Raw genomic sequence first — 12655 nt, 5'->3', positions numbered from 1 at the left:
TACTTTGTTTGCATAGTGCTGCAGCACACAATTAAACAGCCAGTCATGACGCACTCACTGTGTTCTCCCTCAGAGGTGGCCACATCTCATTCTGAGCGTCTTTTTGCAAAATTCATTGTGTCCCTTTACCAGGAAAGATGCTTTGCAAATGAAGGCTGCTGCTGCTATAAAATTGGAGCTGCCTCTTCCTAGTGCCGTGAACATAAACATCAGCAACTGGATATCTTTCCAAGATAGCTTCCTCTGAAGCAAGAGAGGAGAAAGAAAAGGGGAGACTTATCATTATTGTACATCAAAGCTAAGTGTAAATATATATTACTGAGTTAACAGTGTGGAGGACTGACCGCATGCACTCATCTCGCTAAAGCAGCCAAATGAAAGTGTCACAAGTCCAGGCAAATCTTGGCGTATGCACAGCTATCATTTTGTAACTACGTGCTGTCCAAAATGCCAAGAGAAATCAACAGGACTTTTGCAATGTTTGCCGGACTTTGATCAGGTTTGGGGTGCAAAATCAGGAAGTTTGTGGTAAAGGAAAAAAGGTGGAGTCAGAATCCAGAAGCATCTGGATCAGCTTCAAGCAAAGTTTACCATCTGCCATTAAGCATTACCCCAGCCCAGCACCACCCAGAAGTAAATGTAAGCTGCTGCTGCAAGTACATTTGTAGCAGGACCAAACTCCTAGCAGGATCACGTATACAACTGTTCTAACGCTCAGAGATCACTGAACGTTTGTAACAGGACCAAATTCCCAACAGGAAAAGGGATACAACTGTCCCAACATTCAGAGATTACTGAACATTTGTAACAGGACCAAATTCCTAGCAGGAACAGGTATGCAACTGTTCCAGAGATCACTGAGGTTAGAAACTCACCTCCTTTCTTCCCCTTTCAAGCCAACAATCACACCTGCCTGTCGTCAGTTCCCACATGTGTTCAGATTTTTTTCTCCCCTGTTCAATTTTGCCGGAAAAGGGATATGGCTTAATTTGTTTGGACTGACCCATTAAACAAACATGAGCAGGACATGGAGTGCTAGCAAAGGTGCATGTGTGTTTTCATGAAGGGAACTGACTTCTTGCTTTCTTGATGTCACAGGCAAGCCTCTTTTATACATATTTATGCTGGAACAGAATCCACATTTTTTAAGCCCCAGAGGGATTACTTTAACAAAATTTGTGCTTCCTCTGGACTTTTTTCTCAACAACTTGCTAAGAGGGGAGGAGAAAACCAGTTCCTGACCTGCTCTAAGATATCCTTCGTTTGGTTCCAAAGTTTGGGAATTACTCACCAAAAGGCAAGAAAGCTGCTATGAGCTGCAATGCAGTGGGGGAATGGAACAAGGTTTGGACCCCTGTGATTAATTCAGATATGACACTTTAAAAAAAAAAACAAAAACCTACTTTCCAGGTTCTATTTGATGTTTTCAAGTGACTGGAGAACAGGAGAGGAAGCGGAGTGGGAGAAAAATGTTGCTTCATATTGTGTGTATAATTGACAGTAACTGTTTCCAGGCAAGAAACTAAATTAAAGCAACATTCTCACCCACTCTGGAGTTTCTAAACTGTATCTCCATTTGAACAGCAGCACAATAAGCTTACTAATTTCTCCCTACAATAAGCATTTACTGGGATTTGTCTACTTCCCCACCTCCAACTCATAAGGGCCTTTACTAACAGATTTCTTGTAAAAACAGAAGTCTCAAATGGCATTGCTTTCCCCTACATGTATATGTGTGTGTACATGCAACACATATATACATGTATACATGGGAATTATCAAAACACTATTATAAAGCCAGCGTTCTTTCTCGCTGCCCCTTCTCTCCCCAACCCACCTCCCTCCCCTTCCCGTGGTCAGAAAATTTCAAAACAGACTGGAACTTAAAACTTTCAAGAGCCATCCAGCCCTTGTTAGCACTGCAAACGTCTAGGTGCGTTAACAAGTCCCCGGTCCACTTCTAGGACGCGTGTTGACAAACGGCCTCTAGTTCACAATACTGATTCCTTGGATTCAGGGTCTGCTGTACTGGTTGCGTTGGAGACTTGGTTTTTGTGGGTTACCAAAGGCGACGTCTCCTCTTCAGACTTGCTGTTAGCAACTGCTTCTACGCTGACTTCTTTTAGCTCCTGCTCTTTATCTTTCTTGTCTTTTTCATTCAGGTAATTGAGGATACCTGCTCCTAGGGCGTCCCCTTCCACATTGACAACTGTGGTGGTTCGGTCCCTGGTTAAGATTAAAAACAAGAAAACAAAGCAGTGGCCTTTTAGTTTAAGAGAGTTACAACACCGTAAGGAGAGCCAAATTCATCTCCCCAGATCCACTAACATTAATGGAGCTACAGATGGAAGATGTTGTTACCGAAGGTATTTTCCACAGAAATATTATCACCATTTCAGAACTAAAAATGTGCACCAGAGAGAGTTCAAGGCAGGCCCAACTGTTACTATCAATTAGTTCTGGTCCTTCAGCAGGTCGCAGCAATGCTACTGCTGTTTCTCAGAGGTCCTTCTTTTTCCAGACCACCCCCCTCCCCTTCCCTGGGCCAGCATATTTCCAATGCAAGTTCAGAGCAGGAACTTGATTTAGGCTTACTCAGAAAGTGATTCAGAGCACCCAATTCTCTGTTTTTAACTGTAGAAAAACTAGTATCTTAGCCCAAACATGTACATAAGGCGTCCTTCCAAAAGCAAGCAGAATGACTGGGTTCTCTAGACTTCTTGTTAGCAGCACCCGTCCTAATCATCAGTCCTACAGCACAAAACCACTGTGTCTCAGGGTCAAACAGAAGATGTTTATGGCTCAAAGAAAACAATTTCTCCAGTGCCTTTTGAGATTTCCGTTAGTGATTCTGCAGCATTACTTCAGCATGTGCTTAACTTGTAACTGTGGTCTTCTTTGGCAATTAAACAGCTGGCATTAAAATGAGATACAGGGCTCTTCTGTCCCTCCTCCCTGCTTTTGTTACCACAAGGCTGAATTCCTCAACTGGAACAACAGTGTTGACCACAGAGGGATACTACATATTTTGAAACAAAAGCAGCCTGTGTGACACAGGCTAAGGGTAGCCCAGTGAGAAAGGAACAGCAAGTTTTACACTCGTGCCTCCAGGCACTTCCGAGTACAGCTTGTGGAAAGCACAGCTACCACTGTAATCCCTCAGGAGATGAGACACAAAGGGCTAGCCAGTGCTTTGCCTCCCTCTCCTGTCCTTTGGAGGTGGCTGATCCCCAGGTGGTGACAGCAAGAAAGAGTTCAGTAGCCCTAACAAAAATGTAGGAGCAAGATCAAGCTCCATAGATGTGTGTTGGTGTGTGAAAGGAAGGAGGCAATACAGCTGCCTTCTTCCCCAGCCTTGGCAACTCAAGACTGTCTTAAGACATCCTAATTTCCACATCTTCTGTGGAAGTAGGACATCTGTATAGAGAGGCTGGTGTTTCCAAACAGCAATGTGGAAAGACTATGTTCATCTAAACCAGGAACTGCCCCCAAACCTGTTAAGTGGAAAAAATCCTAGCAGGATCCAGATTGCTTTACCTTTACTGGCCAGTGGTTCAGCACTACCCAACTTCAACCAGCTGGCTTGAGAGCAGTTTGTGCTTTTAAATTATCACATTGGGCTTATTGCACTAGTATTTAAAGTGCAGGCATGCTGTAAATCCTAAGTGCTCAGAGATGCCCTTGCAGTTTGATTTTTTCTAGTATTCTAAGAACTCTTGATTTTCTAGTACTTCTAAGGACTGCGGACAGACGAGCTTGTTTGAGAAGAAAAGCTGGGAGACCCTTTTCCAAGAGCTCATTTAAGCAATAAGAAAACATCTGCATGTGGCATTTACTCTTATCATGTGGCTTGTGGATGGGTCCCCAATACTTAAAGCAAATTTTCTAGGCTTTCCTTAATCTAATTTAGGTGGGACAAAAGATAAATGAAGGCTTTAATGAGGACATAACTACATGAGTGGTGAGATAAGCTCTTCCCAACAGAGCTGGGCAAGGAGATAATCTCTCATGTTTCAAGGAGGGAAACCGCTCTTGGAAAGGAGAGAAGGAGCTGAGCAAAGGTCTGACCCCTTAGGTCTTTCCCAGAAGATGGAAGGGAAAGGTGATAATACTGTGTACTAAACTTGTGATTCCCAGCAGCATGTTCCAGCTGTGACACTGCCCACATTTGTGATGAATGTTGCAAGGCCTCTGTGTGCCTGCCCTGCCAATGGACAGCAGCTCTCTGTGATGCCTGTGTTGGTGCTTTGATCAGTCTTGCTTTTATAGTTCAAACAATAGCTGGCAACAGCTTCTGATGAAGACTGCTGCACGCATATGGCTGGGAAAGCTTTCCACCACTGTTCAGATTCAATTTCCTTTTTCCTCCTTCCCTTCCAGTGTCCAACTAATTTCCAGCAGTGTCAATACCTTCTCAAACAAACTTTTAACAATTCTTCTGGAGGGAACTGAAACCAGGAAGAAATATGTTTCATTAAAGGCTCAGTAAAAAAACAGAAGAGGGATTGTAACATTCTAACTGCTTTAACTGAGCAGGGACTGCCTTTTCCATCATTCTCCATCACCTGTCAGGAATTCCCTGTCCTGTAGACAGCTACATCTTGTCAAGTTTTATTTTATACTACTCTACTTTGACTACCCTGAGCCATATTTCCAGCTGAAAACACTGTCATGCAACAGCACGTACACGTGGCCTAAAGTACTTACACAATCCAGTCCACTGCTAGTATCAAGGAGAGATCGTTGGTCGGAAGTCCAATGGCCTCCAAGATAATAGCGATGGTGAGGACTCCCCCGGCTGGGACCCCGGCTGCACCCACGCTGGACGCAGTTGCTGTCACACTGCAAACCAATTTGTGTTTCTCGTTAGCATTACAGCACACATTTCCCCGCTACGGCAATTGTAAACAAAGTCTACAGCAAGGACACGCAGATCATTTGCTTCCCAGGCAAATCCCTTCCTGCTTGTTGATGCGTAGTAATGGGAATAGAGTACAGTTGCTCAGCAGGCATCTGCAGCAGCTACCAAGGTAATGGCTCTGTTTTTAATACTATCATTGCCTTTTTTTGGGGAAAAAAACAAAACCTGAACTATTTCCCACTACCTTACTACTATGTCCATTTCCAAGTCACGTATTGGTCCAAAGATGCTGAATACATTTTATCTTCTGGCCCCAAATGCAAGAAGGTAAACTGTGCCGTGCACTGAAAAGGGTACAGAGGAAGCCAGCTCCACAACAGGGAGCAGCACTGTCGAGCCAGGGCTATGCCGAAGCTAATTAGCTCTGACCAAGACTTCAAAACCCAGCCTGAGTGCTGTGCAGGACTAATGTGCTTTAAGACCTCGTCTCAAAAGTCCAAGTATGCTGTTCATAGACACATGCTAATGACACTATCCCTTCTCTGTGTTTCGCTTGCATCCAAACAGACCTGAAAGCAGTGCATGTGCTAATGGACATGGATCATGCACCTTTTTGTTTGCAGACGTCTATAACTGTATTTTCCTTGGGCTGTTATTGGGTAGTCCTCAGGCCTGTGTTAATGCCTGATTCACTGTGAGTACCTGAAAGGCTAATTTCACCATCTGCAAAGAAAATAATGCCCCAGCCCTGTTTTAAATAGACAAACAATATACTGAGAAATGCAATAAGGAAGGAAATAAAACCTGGCCAGGAAGGGTAAAAAATGCAAGGTCCTAAGAGGCATCTGGTGGATACAGCTTATGGATTCTTGGCACAGTGAGGGGGGGCTAGAAATCCTAGGATACTCACTTCAGGGATTTTGGGGAGCGAATTAAAGAGATTGACACTTCATGGGATATGGGACCTGGGAGGATGTTCCAGGCATGGAGAGGATAGAGTCCCAGAGAAGGAGGCAGGACTGAGGTGGTGGAGGAGATAATGGGGAAAAGCATAACAATCAGGAGGGGGATGATCATTGTCTGACCTGGGAAACCAGTGATGCGGTGTTTGGAAGGGCAGAGGTAAACAAGAACAGAGTCTTCAGTATGACATTGATACATAAGGAACTGAGAAGCTGGCAGGAGGATTTTCTAGGACATTCAGAGGGTAAATATGGGGTAGCTTTCTGCTTAGAGCAGCATGCCACAGTTATTCAGCTTAACGGCAAGTGGAGTTAGGGGAGATCCTTAAAGAAGGAGACGAATTTGATACAAGGAACAGCTTTAAACAGCTCAAAGTCTGTTTCATAATTCAGTTACTCCTCCCAGGTCCCACCTTTTATTAAATAGAGATTCTAGCCTGTCTTCTAAAGCTTGAAAGACTCTGTTCTTTAATGACCCTGTAATTATGTTTCATAGCAGTTTGCTAGCTTGAAGTCAGAGATGTGGAATGCAAACTGCTAGCTATTAACAGGGAGACCACAGGCTTTAATGTGTCTGGGGGCCAGAAGGATGTGGTTACAATAGCAAGCAACTTACAGAATAGTGAAGATTTGCCCAGCGTTGAGGTCAACATTGTTCAGCTGAGCAATGAACACGGCTGCCATGCACTGAAAAATAGCAGCTCCATCCATGTTCACAGTTGCACCGATAGGAAGGATAAACCTGCTGATCCTGTGGTCGACTCCATTGTTTTCCTCAATACACTTAATCATTGATGGAAGAGTGGCTGAACTAGAAACACAGAATAGGAAAAAAAAATCAAACACAAAGCATCAGGGTGCACTGAATGGAAAGCCGCTGCCTCACGACTGTCATGTTTCTAACATGCTGCAGAACAGACTGTCAAGAAGATGATGCCATTTTGTAGTCCCTCTCTGTCATGACAGCAGCATCCCTCCTTGTTGGTCTTCAGTCACAGTATTTCATAATTTGCTTCCATCCAGAAATAGCTGGTAAGGACTCAAACCTCCAAGACGCAAGAACTCACAACCTAACTCAGTATGAGGCATAATAGTGCTGTGGAATGATAAGGTCTCAAAACCTGCTGTACTATTACTTTCTCAAAAGAACAGGCAAATCAAAAAACACTGCTGGACTTACTTCTTGCATTATAAATTGTAAGGTTTCATTCATAAACTCTCTCCTACTTCGTGTTTAACTGGGATCCTGTGACAGTCATGCATCTACTCCTTTTGGAGATAACCTGAAATGATTTTCTTTAGTTATGATCTTTGATCAGGAGCTCGCCCCTTGGGAAAAGTGTAAATGACATGCTCAATAATTTGGCAGTCTTTGGTTATGACAAATAAAAGCTGTTCATGCCAGAGCTTTGACATCAAGAATGCTAAGTCACTTTACACTAGCTAATAAATCTGCTTTACCCCTGCAAAATCAGTCTACAGTTGTTCTAGATCCTGCTGAACTTGGATAACTAAACATCACGGGACAAAGTCCCTCACTACTGATGCTCACTTTACTTAAAATTGAAAGGACAGCTGGCAAGATCTTTTTAAGGCAAATACTTTCACCTTTTCCCCCCAGAATTTCCAACTCAGCATAATGCTACATTCCCAGTATCCTGAGGAATTGTTTTCAACAGCTAATTATCAGTATTTTCTGTGTGATGGGCTGCTGACAACAGTGTGACTCCCTGTGCTCAGTAGCCTCTTTTTGCAATCTCAGGAATAGTATTTTCACCTAAAACTCAACACAATTTGGTGTTAGGATATAACCAGCTTGCAGTCACTAATACAACTGGTCTATAGTCCCAGAAGAAGCACGGAAACCCACCTAGAGCAAGTGGCAAAGGCAGTGGCAAACGGTGTGATGAGTCCTAAGAGAAAACGGTACGGATTTTGACGTGTGGATGCAAAATAAATGAGCGGCAGAATGATTCCTCCATGGATGAAGTGGCCCAGAATAGAGGCGAAGATGTATTTTCCCAGGCTGGTCACCAGAAGTACAATATCTTCCATTTCCACAATCTTGCTCCCAACAAGGAACATAATGCCAATAGGTACATACCTGTGTGAAGAAATATGGCCTGTCATTAAGTACAATAAAATAAAACACCTTGAAAAACATGCTTTTTTCCCCTCTAGAGATAACATTCTTCTAAGAATATGGTGCTCCTACTGAAGAGAAGCACCATACCCCACCACACGCTCAGGTTACTCAAATTTGGTAGGCCTCTTTTACACACTTGCTTGGTGGAAGGCAAACAGTCAAACTGGAAAAGCTCTGTTCACCTAGACACTCAGAGAAATATCCAGGAAAATGCAGAAAGGAAGCCTAGCAAGAAGTAGAAACACTGGCTGAAGCTGAAGACACTGGTGTGATGTTTTAGCGCATCAGGGAGGAAGGCAGGCAAAGACCCTAAGCTAAGGTCACTACTGAAGGGAAGTTAGATGTTCAAAAAGGAGCAGTATCATGTCAATGGAGTGGAGAAAAAATTGGAAGAGTGAGGTGAATTTAGGTCATTAGAATGGTGGACACACTGGGTGCCAACACGTTTAGTGTGGGAAAGAAGCAGCTATGCCCATACCAGTGACCCATACTGCAGAGCTCAGCTAAAAGCTGCTGATGCACTTGCCAAAGAAAGCAATTAACTCTGCTATTTGCCTACCAAAGAAAGACTAAGTCAAACGACCAGGCTTCCAGAGCCTCCCTCTAGTCAGCAGCCACGTATGTACATTCCCACCTCTCCTATCTAGAAATGTCTTCGGACGTCAGCGTTTGTTTGAAGTTTCCTTTGTCAGAAAGGCTTGGAACTGTTCCAGGGGAAGGGCCACATGTGGGACACAGCCACACCTCTGCCCATAATAGTGCAGCTGAGAACAGCCCTGAAAAGACAGAACTGCTCTTACATCTGCAGCACAACAGCTACTAAGCGGACTTTTGGAATCACTTCAGACCCAGCCTCATTTCCTCCGAAGCTGTATTTGGCAAGCCTGTGTCTGAGTACCTCTACCTATTACTGTATCTGAGATTAAAAAAAGACTAAAAGGTCACACGGCTCCCTGAAACGCTGCCCCAGACACACATGACTGCAAAAGATATGCATGCACATCTCAGGAATAAAGGAAGTTTTTATCCCACTCTTGCCTGCAATCCAGTGCTTGTGTTCAGCAACGCTGATCAGTGGAGTCAGCACAGACTTCAAAAGGTTTGGAAACATGTGCAAGCCTTAAGGCTGCCGAGATCAGCTGCTTCTTCCTCATCTGCTGAGGGAGACCTCAGCAGTTGTGCAGCTCCTCTGTTCTGCACCTCCTTATGTCCCAGGTCAATGTGAGCATCCTTTCTCTGGCCTCTACTGGCCAAATCTCTGGAAGGGCGTGTTGAACCTTCCCCACCTAGCCTTTGCCAGACCAGCCAGGTCTATCTGAGCCCCAGTCCTGCAAGAGCTCTGCAAACACAAACGCTGGACTTGGACCTGAGGCTGGATACCTCCCTTTGAAGATGGAGGCTGGAGAGGAAGGAGCTGGGAGTTGAGACTAAAGTGCTGCTAAATACAAGGAAGGCTGATGAATGGGACTGTAAAAGAGCCTTTTCTCTTGGTAACATGATTTGACTCATTCCACAGCGTCCTCTGGGAAGCGCATGCAGCTCAATATATTTCGGATAAATACCGGGATGACACAAGAGCCTTAAGGAAGGAAAGAGAAGAAGTAAGGACTGTGGTGCAATACAATGTTAAGAGTCAGCTGTGGTCCCAATAATCCCAAAGTAAAGGATTACATACCATCTGATTAGCTTGAAGTGTTAGCACTGTAATCAGCTGAACACAAGAACTGCCTCTTATCAGTATTCAGTGTCCAAGGAATTACACTCAGGAGCAAAAGACTTAAGCTGCTTTCAAACTTCAAATTTTTCAATCCCTCAGGACAGCAACTAACAGAGAGATCTGCCTGTGTAAATTCAGGTCTTTTCTTAAAACCTTTCTGCTTCTTAGAGGGAGAAAAATAGTAGGAATCAAAAAATGCAGAAAGAGGGGAGAAAACACCTTTGCTGAGGTAACCTTATAGCTTTTCCAGCATAACTTTAGAAAGGGAGTGAGAAATATCCTACTGTTAATTTGTTAGCTCACTGTCCTTATGAATATTTTTATTTTTGCATGTGAGGTATTATTAGAACCACTGGTTTCACAGGAGGAACTTAGACCCTCCCAGCTGCACAAGAGCAACCATGCTACTGCTCTGAGGCCTAGATTCACACTGCCTGATAGACAAAACCTGGTCAGGAGGCTGCTCCAGAGCTTAGGTTGCCTGAACCTATTGACTTCTCTCTGGACAGAAAGTTCAGTGTACCCTTGTTCCTAACATACAGGCTTTTGCTGGGTGCCAAAAGCTCTGTGAGATCTGTCAGAGCAACATCCACAACATAAATGTGTCTGGACTTCAGGGAATTGAGTGAAGTAATGGATTTGCTCATTAAGAGGCAGGAGACAAACGATCAAACCTTAGGAAACACCTATTCTTCGGCATGGGATAGCAAGAAGCATCCTTGGAGAAGCACAAACAAGAAACAAACTCTCTGCTAGTTACACTGGCTCCTGCTTCACCCAGGAAAATGAATAAAATCTTAGAATATGAACAGAGATTTAAAGATCCGCTATTATCTGCTGATAAAAATAACGGACACTCAATAGCCAGCACTACTGTTTCAGTAGGATGGAGACCATTCCCCTGGAGACTACTTCCCCCTTCTGTGGAAAGGGATGTAGGTTCTGTCACCTTGTGATCCAAGTGGACACACGGGGCTCTGTATTCTTGCACTCAGCAAGGCTCCTCTCAAACCACGTAACAGTGAGCGGAGCTATCTTTTGATCTCCTTGGGTATCTTTCAGGTCAGTACAAGAAACCATCTGACCATCAGAAAAGCCGAGGCATGAAGCTACAAGCATGATTTTGGCACCGCATTTTGCACATTTGCAGGTGCATTCCAAGAACAAACAACCCTGGCTTTTACGTGGCCACGTTCCTCACTTGCTCACACCTCATTTATTCATGCAAAACCGTTGCCTTTAGGCACATGATGGCAGCTAGCCATGGGCTTATGTTGTTTTGAAATAGAGTGTTGTCCTTCCTCTAATTGAAACAGAGTTCTGGAGAGGACTTTTAAGCAGCTATCTATCTCATACCTTAGCTATGCACAACAGGTTGAAGGCAAGAAGAAAATACACTACAGAGTAACATCATGACATTCACTTTTGCTGTGGTGAAGGATCTGGTGTGAAAAAGCTGGAGAGATGGACAGATGGTGGGATTCCTGAACTAAGCATAACGATCTAGTGCGAATGTACCTGCAGTCACACACTTACCACATAATCCAGGTGACCAAGACCATAGTTGCCTCATTGAACGAATTAAAGAAGCGAATGAGATCTTCTCCTTCCCGGCCAAGCTTCTTCAGTGCCACTCCTAAAACCAGAGCAAACAGCACAAGGCCCAGGATATTCATCCCTTCAATCTCATTACCGACAGGGATCTGTAGAGGTAAAATAAGGAGACTTGTTAGATGTGAGACTGATGCAAAACCCAACAAAAGGGTCATCTCGTCTTGTTGCTGTCTGACTGACCTAAAGTCAACATGCAGAACTTATTTTGGGAAGGACAGTACTTTACTTGAGACAGCTCAGCATTGCAGAACGGAAACGCAGTACGCAGTTGAAAGGAACCAAACAAGATCTGGATTTAGTCCTGATAAAAAATTCCTTGGTTCTAGCTAGCGTGGATTTACTGAAGAGGGAAAGGGCCTGCTGCTACCTGCCCTTACACCCTTCAATACACTATAATATCCAAACACACTGTTATTCCCTGACACTTCTGAGAGGAATCTACTTTCAGAAACTGCTAGCTCCATTGCTTTAGTACAATTTTTATACCGAGGTGAAAACCATGAGAAAACATTCAATGTTACAAAGTGGAAAGGAGAAAAAAGGCAGAGTAAAGTAGCAAAGTGGGAAAGCCACTCATTCATGTCTCCACATCAGCCAGGGGAGATGCACAGAGAACAGAAGAAATACGTGTTCTCCTTCTCAGAAATTGTGTGTCTGTGTGGTACAAGTAAGAGGATAAAAACCAGGATCTGTCTATTCACAAAAACTAACCTACTCATAAGTCTGGTCAGCTGCTCCTTCACGATTTGCCTCTCAAGAAGAGCTGGGACTTTTTTGGCAAAGTAGTATTGCATGAACTGAGGGAATGTTCTTGTGGCTTCATAAAAATACAACTGTTTTGACAAATATTTTTTTCCTCCAACTTGGCAGTACAAGCTCTACATGTCAATTTTTTGTTTTATTTGGAAGGGCTTCTAAAACAAATTAGATTTATGGACAAGTTTTGTCCTTTTGGCTAGTTTAAGTAGACACTAGCTCAACACTAGGAAAGAAAAACATATTCTCAGCTAAAAGCTTAAAATGAATATTGACTAAAGAACTCAGGGTACTGATCTCCTACAGATAAAAGCAGCGTGCCTGGGATGATACTTGCTCTGGAAATATACTGCTGAACTGGACTGTCTCTTAGTGACAGGTGGAAAGAAAGAGCTGCACAGAAGGGGATAAAATAAATTATACACAAACCAGTGCGAAGGTTAAACTGCTGTTAACAACAGTGTTTATGAGGACAGACACTGAAGGTTCTGGCTTTTTATTTGATAGCTACTAAATAATTAGATATAGGAGCTGTGATTTTTTTTTTAAGGTAGTTGCTTGTTCAGGGCGAAGTTAGTATTTATTTGATTTCAGACTGA

General features: G+C 43.5%; 1 protein-coding gene across 1 annotated transcript in view; it reads right to left on the bottom strand.

Moving 5' to 3' along the window:
• Positions 1-570: 570 nt before the first annotated feature.
• Positions 571-12655, bottom strand: part of SLC1A4 (solute carrier family 1 member 4) — a 26618-nt gene continuing 14533 nt past the window's right edge. Inside the window, exons 4-8 of the mRNA XM_035552905.2 lie at positions 11223-11389; positions 7694-7927; positions 6440-6634; positions 4708-4842; positions 571-2226 (exon numbers count right to left, since the gene is read on the bottom strand). Coding sequence (XP_035408798.1) covers positions 1992-2226; positions 4708-4842; positions 6440-6634; positions 7694-7927; positions 11223-11389 — 966 coding nt within the window. The 3' untranslated portion in view covers positions 571-1991. The remainder of the gene's footprint in view (positions 2227-4707; positions 4843-6439; positions 6635-7693; positions 7928-11222; positions 11390-12655) is intronic.

The sequence above is a fragment of the Cygnus atratus genome, chromosome 3, assembly GCF_013377495.2.
Source record: "Cygnus atratus isolate AKBS03 ecotype Queensland, Australia chromosome 3, CAtr_DNAZoo_HiC_assembly, whole genome shotgun sequence".
Lineage (NCBI taxonomy): Eukaryota > Metazoa > Chordata > Aves > Anseriformes > Anatidae > Cygnus > Cygnus atratus.
Note: the sequence above shows the minus strand (reverse complement) of the source record. Positions and strands in the feature narration are given on the sequence as shown.